Source organism: Lolium rigidum, chromosome 3 (assembly GCF_022539505.1).
Source record: "Lolium rigidum isolate FL_2022 chromosome 3, APGP_CSIRO_Lrig_0.1, whole genome shotgun sequence".
NCBI classification, from domain to species: domain Eukaryota; kingdom Viridiplantae; phylum Streptophyta; class Magnoliopsida; order Poales; family Poaceae; genus Lolium; species Lolium rigidum.
This window is the reverse complement of record NC_061510.1, coordinates 129978502-129999839: the sequence shown is the minus strand read 5'-3', so window position 1 is coordinate 129999839 and position 21338 is coordinate 129978502. Positions and strand designations below refer to the sequence as shown.

Sequence of the window (21338 nt, the reverse complement as noted above, 5' to 3'; positions counted from 1 at the left end):
ATTTCCTCACGAGAAAATCAAAGGCCATTTCGATGCACATTGGTCTTTCTTGTTTAATGTTGTCATTGATAGCTTAGACTTAAGAGAGGTGTTTATGTCCGGTCGACAATTTACTTGGGCCAATAGCTTGCCTAAACCCACGTACGAAAAACTAGATCACGTGTTGATGGATACCGATTGGGAAGATAAATATCCTATGGTGTCGGTCCGTGCACTAGAACGTATCGAAAAATTGTCTGACCATGCTCCTATCCTCCTAACTACTGGGAATCCCCGATCTGTTTGTAAACGGTCGTTCAAGTTTTAACTTGGCTGGCTACATCGAGAGGGGTTCCATGAAATGGTTAGAACGGTTGGGGAGAGACCGGTCTCGGGTAGCACTCCAATTTTGAGATGGAATAATAATATGCGGGCAATGCGCAAACATCTCTCTGGTTGGACTGCCCATATGGCTGGTATTCTTAAAAAAAAGGCTCGCTTATCACATGTGATTGTTGAGCTAGAGGCTTTAGCGGAGGTAAGACCGCTATCTCCGCAAGAGATTGAACTCAAGAATCAGTCCAATGCGCAGACAGCGAGTGTTCTTCGCGAAGAGGAACTTAAATGGTATCAGCGTTCCAAAGCCCAATTCATATTGGAAGGAGACTCAAATATGTGATATTTCTATGGCTTGTCCAATGGGAGACATCGGAAAAAACGTATTCACTCTCCGATACAAGATGAAGGGTTGATTGAAGGCTATGAGCAACTCAAATCCTACATTACGAATTATTATAAAGGTTTGTTTGGTCCTCCGGAGGAAAGTGCATTTTCTTTAAACGTGGACTTAACGGATGACATACCCCAAGTATCTATGGAAGAAAATGGCCTTCTGACTGGACCTTATTCAGAGGAAGATGGTTTTCCAGCTGAGTTCTATCAAACCTTTTGCGATACTATTAAATCGGACTTTCTAGATTTGTTCAGAGCTCTGCACATGGGACAACTAGAATTATTTCGTCTAAATTTTGGTGAACTAATTTTGTTACCGAAAGTTAATGAGGCAGAAAAGATTCAACAATATAGACCTATTTGCCTTTTAAACGTAAGTTTCAAGATTTTCACGAAAGTGGCCACCATTAGACATAATACGGTTGCGGATCATGTTGTTCATCCATCACAGACCGCTTTCATGCAAGGAAGAAATATCCTAGATGGAGTGGCGGTTTTGCATGAGATGGTACATGAGATGCATACTAAGAAATTACATGTGGTTATTTTAAAATAAGATTTTGAAATGGCGCATGATAAGGTCAAGTGATCTTTCCTACAGCAGACTCTTGGGATGAAAGATTTTTCTCCTGAATGGCGTACTCTGATCAACAATTTTGTGTATGGAAGAAGTGTGGCAATCCAGGTTAATGATGATATCGGACACTATTTCCAGACACGAAAGGGTTACGCCAAGGGGATCCGTTGACACCAATGTTGTTTAACATTGTAGCGGATATGCTGGCTATCCTGATAGAGCGGGACAAGTCTGAAGGTAAGATTTAAGGTGTGATTCCACATCTGGTCGATGGTGGTTTATCTATCCTCCAATATTCCAATGATACAATTCTATTTATGGATCACGGTCTGGAAAAAGCTCGCAATCTGAAATTAATTTTGGTGGCATTCGAGCAGTTGTCGGGATTAAAAATCAATTTCCATAAAAGTGAATTGTTTTGTTTTGGTGATGCCCAAAATGATACGACTCTATATGCAGAGTTGTTTGGTTACGGGGAATGCCAGTTTCATATTCGCTATTTGGGTATTCTGATGCATTATCGGAGACTCACAATCGCTGAATGGAAAATAGTGGAAAAAAGATTACAAAAACGCCTTAGTAATTGGAAGGTAAATTGTTGTCCCTGGAAGGAAGATTGGTACTCATTAATTCAGTACTGACAAATATGGTACTGTACATGTTATCCTTCTTCCTAGTACCAAAAGGAATTCTTTATAAACTCGATTACTATTGATCTAGATTCTTTTGGCAAGGGGACAGCGAGAAAAAGAAATTTCGAGTGGTTAAATAGAGCATAGTTTGTAGTCCCAAAGATCAAGTAGGGCTTGGAGTTCATGACCTGGAAGTCAAGAATTTAGCCCTGCTAGGTAAATGGTTGTTTAAGCTTCTTACCGAGGATGGGATTTGGCAAACTATTCTTAGAAGAAAGTATATTGGCTTGAAGACGTTATCCCAAGTGGTTTGAAAACCAGGGGATTCGTACTTCTGGGCTGGTCTCATGATGGCAAAGAATGTCTTTTTCTGCCATGGTACTTTTTCGATCAAGAATGAGCACAAATACGGTTCTGGGAAGACATTTGGTTAGGCAATGCACCCTTAAGTGAACAATATCCTGCCTTGTATAGTATTGTTCGTCGCAAAAGTGATATCATTGTCACGGTAATGGCTACCTCGCCTCCGAATGTGACGTTCAGACGGTCTTGCTTGGGAAAAGGCTGTTGGCATGGAATTCCCTAATCCACCGGCTAGGAGATATACAACTATCGACCGAACCAGATGAATTTAGGTGGAATCTTCATGTAGATGTCACTTTCTCAATAAAATCATTGTCAGTGTGATCCTTCATTCTGACATACCAGTTGATAATAATAAGAAAATTTGGAGGATGAAAATACCATAAAAAATAAAAAAATGGATGGTATCTTCGTCGAGGAGTTATCCTCACCAAAAACAATCTTGTTAAGCGAAACTGGCATGGAAGTACCCGGTGTATTTTCTGTCAACATGACGAAACTATTAAACACCTTTTCTTACGGTGCCAATTTTCTAGATCTATATGGTCAGTCATCCAAGTAGCGTCTAGCCTGTATCCTCCGACTAGTGTAGCCAATGTCTTTGGCAATTGGCTTCATGGTATCGATTAAAGGTTCAAGTTGCTTCTTAGGGTGGGGGCTCTAGCAGTTATCTGGACGCTTTGGCTAAGTAGAAATGACAAGATTTTTAACCATAAAAATTGCTCCATTTTGTAGGTTATCTACAGATGTGTACATGTATTCTCCGTTTCTTACCTCTTCAGCGAGTGGAGAACCGAGACCTATTTACGAAGGTCTGTACACGATTGAAGGCTACATGGGTGGCAGCATAGTCTACGGATTGAATCCCCACCCATACCTTAGGCGTCTTATGTTTCATCGCTTCGATATGTATTTCGCATAGTTTTGTTTTATCCGACCTTTGACTTGAAACATATAAACGGTTGTGGTTATGCAGCTGGGTGTAATTGCTTTTCAAAGTAATAACGAATCCTTTATCGAAAAAAGGGAACACTCTCCATCCAAAAAAAAATAGTGCACTTGTAAACTTTGTATTAATCCAAACTTAACAAAATTTAACCAACTTTATAGGAAAACGTAGTGATATTTATGACACCAAACTAGTACCACTAGAAGGGTTTTTAAGTGTAGTTTCATAATATTTCGATTTGATATCATATATGTTGCTACATTTTGTCTATAAAGTTAGTCAAATCTTCAACAGTTTAACTTATGTCAAAACCTAGAAGTACCCCTATTTGTGGACAGAGTGGGTTATAATGAAGGAGATTTGTTTGAAAAAAAAATATAGGGAAGGGGTTTTGTGATTTCGTGGAGGAGCAAAATGTGTTCAGGAAATTAAAGGAGAACGCAACATGTTTGACTATTTGGTAGTATGGTTGATGGAGAGATGTCTAAAAGCATCTCTAGCGGATGGTGTAAACTTTGGTACAAACGAGCATATCCATCAAAAGCATAACACCTCACTCACATTTTGGGAGTGGGGAGAGAAAGTATTGGGATCCCAGAAAACTATAAATGTAGCAGAAGACAAAACTTGCGGTCCAAAATCTATGTGTTGTCTAATTAAATATGAATATAGGAACTCAATGTTTTATCTACGAAACAAACCATACATAATTAAAATAAGTATTACAATTCATCACATAAATAGATTCATCACAATACAACCAATAAACAAATAAGTCCAAACACAAATTACAAGTTCAAACAAGTACTCCCTTCGTCCATAAAAATATGTCTGAACTGTAGATTTCATCAGCACGATAATACCTCATTATGTACTTGTGCTCATTAAGCATGAACTCAACAGGGGGAACCTCTCCATGAGCTAACCTGGTAACGAGTGGTGATCGTTGCAATACATTGATATGATCACAAGATCCTAGAAGGACAAAGAAAGCATGTCATAACTCCTGATTTGCAACAACTTCTAGAATTATGGTAGGATCATGCACATAACCCCGCCAATACATACAGTCAATGGAACCAAGCATGCTGGCAAACCCCTAGCTTTGTTAATGGATAGAAGCCTCTGAGTGTCGGCCTCATCTGGTGCACCGCATTTACTCCTCACTAAATATTGCAATGATAACCTTCCCAAAACAGCGGAAACTCCTGAGAATTGTGCTCTCTCGTATTCACACATGATCATCAATCAAATCAGATGTAAACCATCATCCTCAAAAGCGGCTGTGAGCTTTTGGTATCTAAGACCTAGAAGCCCTGCGGCATTCCTCCTTTCAGTGAAATATGTGCCATATATCTTGGCGGCATCCACAGTTTTCGTGGACAACTTAGAGCTCATTCTAAACCGTCACCTAAAGCAGGTTTTACAGTATACTGCATCAGGGTTGAAGTAGTCCGTGATGAGCTTGTCGTGCGCGGCAGTTCGGGGCGGTTGATCACTTGACGACCCAACGTCGAGCTGGCATGTTTCTTCTTCGTTGTCTCAGCTTGGACCACGCCACCACCGCAAGCTTCTCCCCATCATCGAACTCTTCGTTTGACGAAATCATCGACAATTTATTGCAAAAAAATAATCATCTCCACGCGGGCGGTAGAGGTGTCACGAAGTGCCGACGACATAGAAGGCAGGGACGGGCTGTGCTTACCTCCTGTGTGCGTCCGAAAATGTCGTTGATGCCTTCTAGGCCCAAAAAGGGCTTTGAGCACTGACGAAGCACCGATAGATGGCATCCTGCCGAGCTCGGTTGCGGACGCAATGCGGGCGACCTCCCCAAGGCTTGGTGACAGATCCTGGGGCGGCGACGGTGGGAGCTCGCGAGTCTAGCCAGCCGGAGTCAATGGTGGGGCAATGACTCTGGCGGGAGGGTGGCTCGAGTCATGGCAGGAAAATGGCGTCTAGAGGGAGGTGGGCTGCCCATCCACGTTATCCAAACCTCGCTTGGACACCGCCTGGAGAGAAGTTTGGGAAGAAAGTGAGGGGAACCGCTGTCCGAATAAAAAAATCTCTAGCCGGCGCTGGCAGTCGCAAACTGTAGCGAGCTCATTCTCTTCGACCCAAGCTGCCCTCCTCTGCGTGGTTGTTGCCGCTAGGTCTGCTTCTCCTCTGATCCTAGCGTGTGCTCTGCATCCTGATACCGTTGCTGCTGTACATATGGTGCTCGATTGTTGTTGCCCGCTTTCAAAAGTGCATTTCCGGCTTATATGGCACTATATTAAATAACTAAATAGAGTGATGTTGTATCTTAGATAAGAAAAATACATACTCAGTGGGCATGCAGACGAGGGAAACTTGGATGCATCTGAAACTATAGGTGCATGCTGTAATTAATAAGTAAATTATAAACATTCTTGGTTTTATCAAATGAGTGAAGTCTGAAATAAACCTTTAAGTTGTAGATGGTGTCCAACTCAAACCTTGAACTCTTAATCCTTGAAATCACCACCCTACCCTATACATCGCGGCACGTGACCCGGACCTCAACGGCGGCGAGCGTCCTTTAGCTGGAAGGCGCGCAACACACCGCATGGACCTCGACGGCCCGGCCTGCAGCGTGGCGCGCTACCTGGACCTCGACGGCGGCGCGCGATCTGTAGATGGACGGCGAACGGTCCGACCTGCAGCTCGCTCCGTTCTTCTCCAGACCGCGCTGACCGCCTGGGTTCGCCGCCGTCAACGTGATTTTGAAAACGCCTGCTCGCCTTCAGGTTGTTGGGCTTGGGCACCACAGACAGAGCACGCCTGCGTTCCCGCGGAGACGGGGAGCACGACGACGATCACCACGGCGGAGCCGTGCAGCAGATGTGTCGTAGGCTGAATCGCTGAAGTACATCGTCGGCACACTCAGCGTATGTAGGGGAGTCACAGGCCATGGCCTAGCTGCTCTTGATGGCGAAGATGTGCAAGTTATCCGCAGGCTCGCGGATGCTTGCGTTCTGCTCGTTTAAATGCTCGGCCGGCATGAGGATGCCGAAGAGAAAGGGTCCAGCCTGAGGATGACGAACAGTCGGTGATCCCAGGGTTGCCTGCTGCCACGTCAACAATTTTTGAATGGAAACGAGCTCCATGTAAGTATAGACCGGGAATAGTAAGCTCGGGGTGCTAATTTCCGGGATTATAAGTTTAAGGTTTGATTCCATCACCCACTGCAACTTTAAGGTTTATTTCAAACTTTACTCTTATCAAATTGGTCCTCAGGCCATACAATCCCGAACATGGATAGTAGTACTGTAGTATCTAGAATAACACGCTAAGATATGAACGGTATCAGATTTTATCACTTAACAAACGGCGTTGTCCGTGGTGACCTTGCGTCGTCAAATTAAATCGACATCAAAATACTCCACATATGGAAATACTCCATTTCGGGCTCCACATATGGAAATCAACATGAGAGACTTAAAACTTGTAAGTCAACGTTACATATTTTAGGAGGCTAATTTACAATAGCATTCGGTATGCAAAGATGTCCTTCCATGTTTGGCTCCCAGGAATTTAGTCGAAATAGCAGCAATAGCAAAGGCTAGTTCCTAATTTCGATAAACCAAGTTGGTTAGCATAAAGTGTTCGTTGGGTCAACTAATACTGGGACTAGGAAAAATAATTCACGATATGGCCAGTTGTATATACTACATAGAAATGTCATATAAGTCAGACCATAGAATTCTGCTGTTTACCTACGGCTTCACTGAGAGTCCTTTGGAGCAAACATCACTCTCACGAAAAACAGGCCATAGTCAAAGATCGAGTCATTAGGAGAGATAACAGCGCCGACATATTCATCCTGAAAAGTCCACTTGAACAGTGAATTGTCCACTTCTAAAACAACATCCAACTCTTCATTTGCTTTCACAGCAACGATATGCTGGAATAATTTTTCGCTCCCAAATAGTTTGTCATCCAACAGCATGACTCCATCCTTACAATATCCAGTGCTAAAAGCAGTGAACCTCACATGATGAGGATGATCAACCTTTGCATAGACTTGTATTACAGTCTCAACACTTCTTGAAAGAATTGTGTACGTTATGTCCAAATTGCACTTATCAACAGTAATCCGTCCACAAAACAGGAAATCGTGTTCGAAAACGATATCGATCTCAACATATCCAGAGATTTGCTGCTTGTCAGCTGATTCATCCCCTTCCTTCTTTTCCCAAAGATCAACTTCTAATAATGCCTTATCTAATTCATAATACATTCCTCGACATGGGCTACAAAGAGGTAAGACAAAGGATTCCTACAATTTAACATCTTGTTAGGACTGATGAGCAATATCCACATCCAAAAAGGTGAGCGTGTAACAGAATAAACTCAGTGAGATATACAGGCTCATGTTGAAACTAACTACTGAGTGATAATTCACTCCATCTCAAGGGTGGATTTTTTAACATTTGTTTCAATATCTAAGAATGCATGTGACTTGAATGCAATGATATCCCTTAAACAATTATATATCTTGTCAGCTACTCATTATTTGTGAGTATCACATATCAGAATAGATTATTGCACAAATTATGCATCTTGAGAATTCCAATACTTGTTCTAGAAGGAACAAGAGGAAGTGCAACATGTCATAATGAAAGTTTTACTACATGATGTATGCATAGAGTTGTCTACTAAAATTCTGCCATGTTGAAGCAAAGTTGAGGTCAATTAAATGTTTAGAAGTGTAGGCTCTACTACTATAACATATATGGAATGTGGTCGTTATAAGTAGAACTGTCTGTGTGGATAACTTCATATCGGGTACATGCATGAGAGATATGGGTGAATTTTTTCACCCTCGAGATGGGAGTTGTTTCAATATTAAGGCATGCATGCATGTGCCTACAATGTAAATCTATTTCCCTTGCATCGCTCCCTGGGGGGCGGCTCGGGCGACTCAAACCCTAGCCCAGCCGCCGCCCCTCCTCCCCTTCCACCTCCTCTCGCCGCCGCCAGAGGACGCCGCCGGGCGAGGGGCGCGCGGCTGACGGTGGCGGCGGGTCCTCCTCCTCTCGCGCGGGCGGCGTTGGGCAGGGGCCTCTCCCCTTTCGAGCGATTGGAGCTCCGGCCGGATCGGCGTGGCGACCCTGGTTTGGCGCGGCGTTCCGGCAGAGATGGGCGCTGGGGCGGCGGCCCCGGGTTCCTCGGCTGTGTGGCGGCCGCGGTGGCCGCGTGGGCGGCGCGGCGGCTGGTCCAGGGAGCTCAAGTCTGCGGGCATCGGCGTTCGTCTTCGAGTCTCCGCTTCGGTGTTGTTCGGCGCCCCCTCCTTCGTGGCGTTCCGGCGGCGCCCACGGTGCTCCTTGGCGGTGCTCTGTCGGCCGCATGCTGCGCAGCCCTGCCTCTCATCTCCGCGAGGTGCGGTGGATGTCGGTCGTGCGAGGGGAAACCCTGATTCCTCGTGGGATCGGGCGAGGGCGACACTTTCATGTGTCGTTTTGCCTGCTGGGGTCCTCGCCTTGGTTGCTCCGTCGGCCGGAGGGAGCTGTGGAGCGAGTTGGTTGTCGGCGTCGACGAGCGGTTTGGATTCCTCGACTCGGCGGTCAGGCGAACACGTCTTCGGTTTCGGTGTGCTCCGGGTGAAAACCCTGCACCGGCCTCGGCCGATGCCGGTGATGGTGGCGCTCTCGGACGTCGCTCCCCTCGTTGGAGGCATCACTGTGGAGGCCCTTCACTGCAAGTTTGTTGTTCGTGTTGTCGGTTTCGTCCTCGGCTTGTCTTCGGCTAGGTGGTGCACGACCCTGGGGGTCGGCGTGGTTGTCGGAGCGGCGGCTCCGTGTTTTGCCTCCGCCTTGTTGCGTTTTGAGGTGTTTTAGGGTGTCGGCCTTGGCCACTGGGGTGGCTAGGCCGTCGGCTCGTGTGGTGCGCGGCCTCGGGGCCGGCGTGTTGTGTTGTGTTTTTATCGGTTTTCGGCTGGTTTCCCTCATAAACTAGCCATTCTCTTCTCCTATATCAATGAATGGCAAGCCTCTTGCCTAGTTTCAAAAAAAATATTTCCCTTGCATCTATTTTATGTAGTCAACAGCTCAACATCTACGAGTATCAGATGTCAGATCATATTACCACTAGGGATTTCAAGATCAATTACCCCATGCCCCCTAATATCCTGCTAACCATCTCAATGCCCATGCATATATGTTTTGAAGTATGTAAATAAGATGATTGGTTTTTGTATGTACATGGCATACAAAAGTATAATCATATAAGTTTTGAGATCCGATAGGATGGTTTGATGTAAAAATAATAATTTAAGTGTTAACAACAAGAAGGGGCAGATCCATAGGACCCGTGAAATAAAATAACCTGACCTCACACAGCTTTTAATAGATGCATGCAAAAGGGGACAAATCAAAGAAGCTAACTGACCTAAATCTCAAGTGTTGAACTTGGTGATTCAGCAGCCAACCAATTCGTAGACAAAACAAGCATAATTATTTTCGGAGGAAGACAAGCCTTAATTACCTGTTTCTGAACGGTGACAGCATCGTCTCTGGAATGGTTGAAGACATAATTCCGGCGCGGGTCAAAGTTATCCCGAATGGCAAATATCCCGTACACACTAGTTGTATACGAGGGCTCAAAGCTTGATAAACGCAAAGAAAATATTTGTAGCATAGCTTGTGGTTTGCGATACCCAAGAGTTGATGGGGCTGTGAACAATGGAGTGAAGAAAAAACAAGTTATTATTGCTAAGAAAATACGTAGGTATCACGACAGCAGAGATTAATTGCTAGGAATGAACAAATGACAAATTGGCACTTACTGGTAGAAGTGTCATGGGTCCTGTAAACACGGTGGTGGCAGTCTAACCCAAGAACACATGCAGATGTTGCGTCAGGAAACACCTGCATAGGATGAGGAGGTAAAGGGGTCTCATCCTCATCACCCAGGGCCAATATCTCGTCGCAGATCTTGGTGTGCTCTATAAACTGTTGGAGGGTGCTTTTTGCCCATTTGCGTTCTATCTCCTCTGCTTCACTCTCAGGGTAAAGCTTTCCTGAAGAGTTAATGTAAAACATGTCATGTCAGCAGTCAAATACTTCAATATAAACACATCCCCTATTTCCTTCAGATTGGAAGACAATCTCTGTATCGTCTGATGAGAGCATTAGCTACCTGGGCAGTTTGTCTCTTCGTCATCATCTACCACTTGCTCATCACCGCCTCCATCTTCGTAATCGCCGCCTTCCTCTGTGCTACAGTCATCGACTACATTTCCCCCTGAAGAATCAATGTAAAACCTACAGATTGGTTAATTATCGATTGGGTTGTGAAGGGCAATTTACTCTGGATGGAGAACTGGATACCTGGGCAATCCGTCTCCTCGTCCCCGTCTATCATCTGTACAGGGTCAACATCATCGTCGTCGTCACTACTACCCTCCCTCGCGCTCCAGCTGCTCCACTCGTCGTCCTCGCGTGGGAACATGAGGTCCAAGGCACGCCAGGCAATTTCACAAGGATCTGAAACATCTGTGCAGTTACATTCATTCAATATAGATAAATTGATCAACGCCTAGTTGAGTTTTTGGAAACAAGAATCAATAAGAAGGGGTTCCCATGGAAGAGTAAAGATGCACGCACCAGCAACAATGCGCGCCGGCTGCTCATGGGGTTCGGCAATCTCCAGCCGATCAAGGAGATCGGCTGGGTCTTCCGGGTAACAGAGGCCGGCATGATCATCATCCGTGCACGCGTTGGGGTAGTGCGTACGGTGGTATGAATATTCCATTGATCCACCGTATTCTTGCTCCTCCGTCGAGGCCATCGTCACGGTGAGCGGCGGCCTGCAGCACCGAGGTCGGGACTCTTGCGAGAACGGAGATCTTTTTTTCTAGTTATATATTTCGAGGTGTGGGGAACGGAGTGCAAAGGTAGCTGGGCCTTGGGCCCAGCCCTTTTCAGTAGGGAAAAGTGTGGTGGAGCAGGTGCGCTCCTCGCACCTTCTCTTTTTTTTTGTCTTTTTCTTTTTTCTATCTCTCAAATTATACAATATTTCGATTAGATTTTTTGTAAATCACTCAAAAACAACAAATAGAATGGAGGAAAAATAGTTCAGAATTTTTTTGTGCAGATTTAAATTTAATTTTTTTTAAAATTCAAAAAAATCTTGAGATACATATATAGATAATGACATACAAAATCCAAAATATTTTTCCCACATTCCAATTGTTATGTTTAAGTGATCTGCAAGTTTTTGACTTCAAAAAATATGTGGTGCGAGAGATATAAAAATGAGAAATTGTTTGAGAGGGGAAAAAAATAGCACGGATCTTAATGCAGTATACATGGTGTGGATACGGGTGCTCACCAAGCACCTGCTCTAAAAGTTCACTCTCTTTTCAGTATCCTCCGCTCGAGCGTCAGGCACACGTTAGATTCATTGGGTTGGGGAGGGGCGGTGCTAACCATCACCCCTTAGCGATGGTTATGGACCTGGCCTATTAGTTCGGTTATTTCAAAATTTTGCAGATTCGAAAATTTGCTTGGATTTCAAATTTACCCAGGTTCGAAATTTGCTTAGATTTAAAAATTGCCCAGATTTGAAATTTGCTAAGATTAAAATTTTGCTTACTTTGAAATTTTGAATTTGAAATTTGCTTAACTTTAAAATTTGCTCCACTTTAAAATTTGTTAAAAAATAAAAAAAATAAAAAATCGAAAAATCGAAGAAAAACCGAAAGAAACCCAAGAAAAACAAGAAAAAACTCGGCAAAAACTGGAAAAACCGAGATCTACAGGCTCCCTACATGTTAATGGGTTGCGGCCCAAAAACTCCCCGCAGGCGATGGTTGGTAACCATCACCCGCGGGTGATGAATAGGAATTGCCGTTGGGGAGCTCCTATTTGACACTCAACCTGGGTATTTTTCGGGCTAGGCCAAAAAACCGAAGTTAAAAGTCTGGGCCTGAGCCAGCCCAGCCCAACCATTGGGCCAAGAATTCAGGCCCAAGCCTGGCCCGATTTTCGATAAACACGTATTTGCAGGCCCGGCCTGACCGTTGGATCAAATACTTTATGAGAGAACAAACACATTGGTAACCATTATATTCGAGACATTGTTGCTCAATGTATTATTTCGATGTTAATTGACAATGTAATATTTAATCAATAAAGCTCGATATTGACGACTCACTCACCGTGTATGTTCAGTCGTATTGTTTATCTGAAGTAAACGGCGGCATGGATGAATCGATCAAGGGTGCACCATATACACATAAGCAATGAGCTGGAATACATGCATCATGCATGCATTCTACTTACTAAGCTACTACTGGCTGAACATGGCTAGCTAGCTTGCGCAGTGAGGCAAGGGCTGGCTCGCAGATTAAGCCACCGTAGTTTTCTTGACCATCAACTTCCATATGCAACTTACGTCATATCTTTCTCGACGGAACCTAACTTGTGATGCATAGTATACTTGCATGTGTGTGTATGCAGTATGCACACAAGCACTAATTAAGCATGTGCCATGGTGTATTATTAATTCCCCCCCTAATTCCAAGCACGATCAGTTTTGACTTTTTGACGAGCGCCCCATCCGGCCGGCTCAACCTCTCTGAATCGGTCCAGTAGCTAGCCTTCTTACTTTGTGTGTATATATACGGAAGCATACGTCGTTTAACTACAAACAAGAGGAGAAAGATAGTGCTTAATCACCAGAAGAGAGAGATCGAGATTATCGAGCATGGCGTCCGCATCGATCACCTTCGTGCTGAACCGTCTGGGGGAGCTGGCCGTGAAGGAGGCGGCGCTGCTGAGCGGCGTGGGCGACGACATCCGGCTGCTCCGGGACAAGCTGGAGTGGCTGCAGACGTTCATCCAGGACGCCGACCAGGAGCGCCGGGAGGGCGCCAACCAGTACGTCGGCCTCTGGGTCCGCCAGACCCGCGACGTCGCGCACGAGGTGGAGGACGTCCTCGACGACTTCCTCCGCCGCCTCGACCTCGACACGCTGCAGCGAGGAGCCCCCGCCTGGAGGAGGTACCTCGCCCTCGCCGCCTCCTGCACCACCCAGGTCTCCGTCCGCCATGACCTAAGGGGCCGGATGAACGGCATCAAGGACAGGCTCAAGGAGATCTCCGACAACGTCGATAAGTACAAGATCAGGAAGCTGCGCCCCGCGCCCCACGGCGCTTCCTCGTCGGCGGCGCACAACACCATCAACACCGTCGACGCATGGTACGCGTACGTATTATCTCTCCCCATCTCTCTGGCTCCTTCATTCGCTGTCATATCTTAAGAACTTATTAAACTGACTTATCTTTTTTCTTTTAGATATACAAGGTTTTAGCAAAATTTAAAATAGGAGGCTATGCTTCTTAGCTGTGAGAATTTCTTGCCGCTAAGGAAGCTATAGCGAAACTATAGAGCTAAGCGTTTTTCTACAAAACAAGAAAACTTTTTTAAAAAAATAGGCATAAAACATTCATATGATCAATAAATATGGCATGAAATTCAATAATACAAACTTGTACTCAAAAATTATGATGATTGCAATAATAAAATTAGTACATAAATGCATATTACATAAGTAGGCCTAACTTTTACATTTAAATCTTAAAATATTTAGGCTTAGCGAATAAATAGCGCTATTTTTAGCCATATTTAGCGTTTTAGCGCGATTTAGCGAGATATCAGCGAGAGAATCTATTTAGCACTAAAAGTGCTTATCTTTAGCGGAAGTGTTGTGAATCCACTATAGCGATGCTATAGCGAAAGATAGCACACTATTTAAAACTATCTCCCATACCATATAATTTTTTAACTTAAAATTTTGCAGATCACTTAAATATAACAACTAGAATATGGGAAAAATAATTTAGAGTTTTTTTCATGTCATTACGTATACATATATTCCAAGAATTTATTTTGAATTTTAAATAATTTCAAATTTTAAATTGCACAATAAATTCCTAACTATTTTCCCCATTAAATTCGTTATTTTATAGCGACTTGAAAAAATCAAATCAAAATATTATATAATTTGAGAGATATGAGAAAGAAAAAGTCAAAAAGTGGGTGTGCAAAGCGCACGTACTCTCTCTCACACTTTTCCTTTATAGTAGTCCCTCTCATCCATAATAAATATCGGTGCTTTAGTTCAAATTATAAATTTATACTAAAACTTCAACACTTATTACTGATCGGAAAAAGTATTTACTATTATTACTAATTCATCGTCATCATACTGAACCTAGATAATCGCTGAAGAGTTTAACCGCATACTAGTATATATTGATGTGTCGTGTGCGCAAGACTAAACAAATGTAACGATCAACATATATTAGAGCCTATGTGCTGCGGCAAACTTAATTAGGTACTTCAACGAAGAGTAAAGTTTTGTACTTTTTTGTACAAAAAACTGGAAAAAAAACATTTTTGAGGAAGGAAACAAATACAATTTTTTTTTACTCTATAGGGAATCTTGGACATTGGTCATGAGTTGTGTGTTTCCCATCCACTTACCCTGCAAGAATCTTCTTTAGTTTTTACTGATGAGGCACCAAAGGGACAGAAAAATATGTTGCTTCATGACCTCCAATAGACCTGCCCAAAGCTAAGAGTCCACTGGTTTCCATTTTACTTGTGAGAGGTTCCTGGATCCCATTTTTTTTGTACAAATCATGCCATATTCCATCCTCGTCAATTTTAAACAACCATTTGCCTAGTTAGAAGATAATCTTAGTAAGGGATCCAAATCCCTAATCCGTGCGTATCCAAGACAATCCATTGTGCTGGTTGATACCTCTTTTGATGTGAACATTTGTCCAAGAAAAATTGGTTCGCAAGTAATTCATCCTACTAAATACTCGATGTGAGATCATGGAAAAAACATCATATACAATAGAGTTGATTAGGAGAAGTCAAGAACTCATGGACAACAAGTGCTTCCTTTTAAATCACTTAGTTTCTTTTTAAGCCTTTCCTCGACACATGTTCTTTCCATGTTCAAAACCATTTCATGGTGGATTGGAATACCCAAGTAGCGAAGTGGTATTACTATCCGAAAAAGTAGTGGTATTAGTTAGATTTTTCCCACCTACACCAAAATATAACAATCTACAATATACGAAACTTATCTTCCACGAGGATAATTTCTTAGAGACACAACGTAAAATATTCAGCTCATGGGCCTTATTAGTTAGATTTTTCCCACCTACACCAAAATATAACAATCTACAATATACAAAACTTATCTTCCACCAGGATAATTGCTCAGAGACACAAAGTAAAATATTCAGCTCATCGGCCTTCCTAGGTTATGTTCCATAAGCTTCCATAAACAAAAACATGATGTGTCGCCATACTACTATTTGTTCTTCAGCTCTACAAATAAGAACCCATTTATGACTTGATCAATTTCAATGTTTTTGAGGGTGAAATAAGAAAGGAGAAGAACTAAAAGTGGTTCCTCGATGGCCGCATGTGGGCATGTAGCCGCGTAATTCTACACCATGAAGAATTCATTTAAGTTGTGCCACTTGATCTTATTTTGTTGCCAAATTACATCTAAGAACACACAGTGCATGTTTGTACTTGTTTTAGAATGTTGTTGTACCAATTGACACATTTTTGTTGCATGGGTTGCCCAAAGTAGCGAATGAGTACAATCTCTAGCCATGTCAATGATCCAATAACATTTTACATTATTAGTGTGGTAAAAATACATAATATTTTTAATCAAAATGAAGAATTATTACGATCAAGGTCTTGACATGTTACTAAATAGAGTTGGCAAATTTTATGTTCCGTTCATGATGCAGAGGCCAAATTACAATAAAATATTTCTTTAAAAACATGTTTGCTTGATAAGGGTATTGAAATAGCATTTCCCCTTGGATAGCCTGAAAGTGAGAGTCTCTCATAAGGTACACAAAAATAACTATTTTCTATTGCTTCCATTTTATCCGGAAATTTACACAAGTGGACTGTTGAGTATTATGCGTCTACACAGATTGGCGCAATTTTTTTTTGCATATTTATGGTATGTGGAAAAAAAATCATAACTTTTAGAGCTCATAAGGATGATGTGTAGCTCCCTATTCTTGTAGTTGCCATCTACTCCCTCTGTGTATCAATGTAAGATGTTTTAGGTACTTTTGAAAGAGACTAGATACAAACCAAAGTGAGTGAACCTATACATAAAAATAGACTAGATACAAACTAAAGTGGATGAACCAAACAAAATGCTTCAACATCTTACCTTTTCAAATATGTATATATGAGATGTGTTTATGCACTATTTGAGACTTTTAAACACATCGATAACCACAAAATGAGCTCGAGCTCTCTTGATCCACACACAAAATGATCGCTTCAAAAGAGCTCCATAAATATTAAATACACATATATAGAAGGTTGTTAAGTTTTGGAGATTTGGAACTTTGGGCTCTAAATTAATATGAATAATTATTTCAAAGTGTTCAAAAAATTGAATATTGTTCGTGTATACATAAATTTCGTACGAGTGTGTAAACTTTAAATATAAAAATACTTCATCTTGTAGAGTACAAAAAAACAAAAAAACTATGAATCTAATAAAGTGAACAGTACACATTTTGGACCCAGAACTGATTTTTTTTGGCATTGTTGTGTAACCCAAGGGATAATGTATATATTATTGAAAATATGCATGCTTGCAGTATACATCTGTCTATCCGTGTATGCTTTTCAGCATTTATTATGTTTCAAAACCTATTTTTCAATTCTGAAAACGCAGCCACCCTGTAGCCCTGGGCTTATATTTGATTTTCTGTTAAATTTCATGCATAAAATTTTCGAGAATACGCATAAATATAACATATTTTATAGAACATAAAAAATTAAATCATAGGTTTTCTTAAACACAATACAACACACTCCTAAACAAAATTTGCTATGTCTCACTTAACTTAGAATTTCTTAAGTCTCAATCACCCATAAAAATGCACTTTAGTTGTTCTTTCTGGGGTAACTGAGATGTAAAACCGCATCACGCGCCGTGCAACACTCCCACCCGCACAAAACCGTCCTTGCTCGGCTCCGTCGCTCTCAGGTTGCCCTGCCGTCGCACGCAGCGGCCGCATGGCTCAAACTCGCGGCAGCGGCAGCGACTCTAGCACACGACCGCCGGTCCATCCCGCCGGCTCCCAGCGTTCGAGCGAGGTGAGGGATACCTTAGCCGCCCTGATTTGGGCGCGATTCATTCTGGGTTTCCCCATGTTTTGGCGGGGGTTCTGGTGGGGTTTCAGTAGTCGGCTTCGAGGTGCGAGTGGACTGAGTGGTTTGGGTGTTGGTGGTCGCGAATCTCTTGGGCATTGGTGGTGGCGAGTGCGGCCATGGCCGATTGGTGTTCTTAGAGACTGGGGCGTAAGGAGATAGGGATTTGCGTAATGCGAGTTGGGGTGGAGCAGGTTGAGGTGGTTTTGAGTTCAATTCATCATATATGCGGCACTGGAAGCGCGGAAACTTCGATTCGCTGTCTTTCCTCTTGCTGAAACTGTGAAGCGCTAGATATCTTTGGCGTTTCAGCCATTTCTTTGTCCCTGTGGCAGTGGTTGCTGCCATTTTGGGTGTTGCTCTGCTTGCAGAGGTCTCCTGGATTTCTTTTATATCTGCAAGTAGTGTCTGTATGGTGCTCCTGAAATTTTATCAAACAATGGGTGTTTGATGTGAGTGTAGAGCCAAGAAATCTTTTGAAGCAAACACGACTATATGCTTCTAAATGTTCATTGTTCAGGTTTAGGGGATCTTGGTAAGCTGGGGCTTAAGGGACGTGTTATGTTTTTAACCAATGAGTTTGACTGTTTTATACGACTGTGCTGCCCAAAATCTTTATAAATACGCACATGTAGATGACTGAACGTTATGTGCAGCTGTTAAGATTCATGCATAATCTTGCATATCTGGTGCATCTACAAAAATAATACTCTGTAATATGTAGAGTATATAAATGGTGTTTTTTGTTTAGCTCTCCCTTCTTATATTTTTGCCATATACACAACATAAGTAACCTACCTTTTCCAATCCGTAGCACAACCAGGATTTCTTTTTTGAAACTTCCAGAAACACTTTTTAATTTTTTGAAATAAAGAGATACATTTGGTCAGTAATAGAAAATACCTATCACATTTGTATTAGTTAATCAAACTATCCTTTTGAAAGAAGTGAAACTATTTAGATAGTTGGGACATAGTGTTTGTTATTTAATTGTAAAGATCTTGTGTTTGTGTTAGCATCTCACTTACAAATACTTGCAAACCATACTTTTGCCTAAATGTTCTTCCCTTTGGTCAATCAATATATGCAGGGATGAGGTGACCGAAGTGGTTGGCTTTGAAGCTGAACGTGTAACCCTGAAAGAACGTCTTCTGGAAGGTGACACTAGCAGATCTGTCATTTCAGTTGTTGGGGAGAGCGGCATTGGGAAATCTACACTTGCATGGGAAGTGTATGACAGTCCTATCATTAGGAAGGAGTTTGATGTACGGGCTTGGATCAATGTCCCACCACAAATCAGAGATGATGACATCTTGTACTTCATCTACAAGCGTGTGTGCCCGGAGACCGATGACCACTCTTCAGTCACAGAAAAAGTTCATGAGGCCCTCTCATTGTACCTGGTGGATAAACGCTACCTGGTGATGATTGATGGCCTCGTCAATTTCACCAACTGGAACTCCATTCTCCAAAGCCTACCGCAGAACAAGAAAGGGAGCAGAATTATGATCATCACTCGCCTCGAGGACAAAGAAGCTGCATACACTAATCCGAAAGTTCGTCCACTCAAGATACACAATCTCAAAGAAGAAGATAGCAAAAAGATGTTTCAGCGCAGAGTCTTTGGGGTCGACGACCAGTTCCAGGAGAAGATCTTTGGTAGCAGGATCTCACAATCCGAGCAGCTGATGGACAAGGCTTGTGAGGACATGCTCCAGATAACACGTGGACTTCCCCTGGCGATCGTGGTGCTTGCCGGGCTTCTTCGGACAAAGAGCATATCAGAGTGGGACAAGGTCCTGAAGAAGCTCAAGTCTAGCGATGAGCCAAAGCAAGTGAAGAGGATCTTGGCTCTAAGCTTTGACGATCTCCCGAGCCGGCTCAAGTCCTGCTTCCTGTATTTTGCAGGGATGCCAGAGAATCTGATCTACAACGCTAGGCGTCTCGTGCGGCTATGGGCCGCAGAGGGGTTTCTGAAGCCGAAGAAGGGGAAGACCATGGAGGACATTGGTCAAAACTACCTCAAGGAACTGATCTCGAGGGGGATGATCCACCTGGTGAAGAGGGACCTGAGTGGTGGCGTTTGGCTTGTTGCCATCCATGACCGTCTCCATGCTTTTGCACAGGCAGAAGCACAGGAGGCAAGTTTCCTCGAGGTACATGACAGTGCTGACCTCCTCGCACCTGGTTCCGTTCGCCGCCTATACCTCCAGAACTACATGAAGTCGTATATACCCATAGGCACCTCGTTCCCTAAGATGAGGTCCATCTTGGGTGATTTTGCCGAGGAGAGATCGAGCAACATGGAGGCAGCCATAGTAAGAGCGCATGGCCCATTGAAGAACCAAGGCAACAACAGTGATCTACGCAACCACACTCTCCATTTTCTCCCGGCATCGAAGTTCCTCCGTGTAATCGATCTCCGGGGGTTAAGGATAAAAAAGGTGCCTCGTGCAATCGGGGACATGATCCATGTAAGATACCTAGGCCTCCGGAGCCGGTCCCTTGTCGAGCTCCCTTCTTCGGTTGCACGTCTCATCAACCTTCAGACACTTGACATAAAGAGGACCGAAGTGAAGAAGGTGACAAAAGCATTCTGGGAGATCCCAACGCTGCGACACGTTGTTGCCAACAGGCTGGAATTGCCCAAGTCAGCCGGGGTGCTCAACAACATGCAAACACTCACAGGCCTAGTCTGCTCTGATCCATCAAGCAACAACATCAAACCTTTACACAACATGGTGTATCTTCGCTCCTTGCAGATGTCAGGTTTGGGTGAGCAGCATTGGAAAGCACTTCAAGACGTCTTGAAGAAGCTGGAGTCACTCATGTACATGCACCTTGCTGGGGATGACATACCTTTCAAACTGTTCACGAAGTTCACACTCCGCCGCCTGCAGATCCTAGAGCTGACTGGGAAGATCGACACATCAGGCGTCGGCACGGAGGACCAGTACACACTGCCCAATGTCACAAGGCTCGTGCTCAAGCTATCCATGGTGGACCAGATGTTCATCGACAAGATAGGTGAGCTCCCAAGCCTCATGGAGCTTGTCTTGTCTGACGACTCCTACAGCGGGAAGAAGCTCTTGCTCTCTAACAATGGATTCAACAATGTGACAAGCCTGGTGATGACAAACCTGACAAAAGTAGAAGAGTGGACAATAAGGCCCAGGTCCATCCCAAAGATTAGAAGGATTGTTCTGTCTGGTTGCTCCAAGATGAAGATCAAGCTTGAAGGGAAAGAAGGGGAAGCAGGCTTAAGAGGTTTGATGGAAGATCTCAAGGAAGTTGTGGTCTACAACATGCCTCCTGCGGATTCAATCATGGTTGAGCCTGCAAATCCTGCCTTCAGGAAGAAGATCAACCGCGTGGCCCTAAAAACGAAGAGCGAGGACATAACTGACGTGATGCAGCGAGGCGGAAGGTGGAGGGCAGGTCTGATGGCTGAAAACATGTTCCACAACTAGAACTCTTGGTTCTCAACATGCATGCTCTTGAGGCTGTGTAAAGGTGTACGTGTAACTTTAATTCGTACGTTTCGAGTGAACACCATAGTTAAGTTTTCGTTTGAGTGTGTTTATATTTGTGTGTGCGCATGTAGAGGTCCCTTAAATCACGTGAGGCAAATTATATACTCCTACTTTGGTGTTTGATTAGATGTTGTCGGTTGTCCTACATACATGCACAATACCCCATTGTAAATCGTTTTGTATATGTAATGCTATTGTGTGATTAAAATGAAATGCCGTATTCCTTTACCACTTGAAGCCGGGCTTCCTGTGTTACGCCCCTGTGTGATTTACAGTGTTCAACAAAGTGTGGATATTAAATTGCCAGGCAAAAGACAGGTCTCGGCAAAG

General features: G+C 43.4%; 2 protein-coding genes and 1 long non-coding RNA gene across 3 annotated transcripts; 1 reads left to right on the top strand and 2 right to left on the bottom strand.

The window, feature by feature from the left end:
* Positions 1-6840: 6840 nt before the first annotated feature.
* On the bottom strand, positions 6841-8495 carry LOC124695534. The gene is made up of 2 exons (XM_047228369.1): positions 8364-8495; positions 6841-7529 (listed from the first exon to the last, which is right to left on the bottom strand). Exons 1-2 carry the CDS (start codon positions 8493-8495, stop codon positions 6975-6977), a joined length of 687 nt encoding a protein of 228 aa, XP_047084325.1. The 3' UTR covers positions 6841-6974.
* Positions 8496-9779: 1284 nt separating this feature from the next.
* LOC124698229 lies at positions 9780-10412 on the bottom strand. Its single transcript, XR_007000907.1, has 3 exons — positions 10391-10412; positions 10038-10271; positions 9780-9924 (listed from the first exon to the last, which is right to left on the bottom strand). It is a non-coding gene; the product is annotated as an uncharacterized LOC124698229 (long non-coding RNA).
* A 2549-nt stretch (positions 10413-12961) lies between these two features.
* Positions 12962-20945, top strand: LOC124695533 (disease resistance protein RPP13-like). The gene is made up of 2 exons (XM_047228367.1): positions 12962-13455; positions 18566-20945. Exons 1-2 carry the CDS (start codon positions 12962-12964, stop codon positions 20943-20945), a joined length of 2874 nt encoding a protein of 957 aa, XP_047084323.1.
* Positions 20946-21338: the final 393 nt, after the last annotated feature.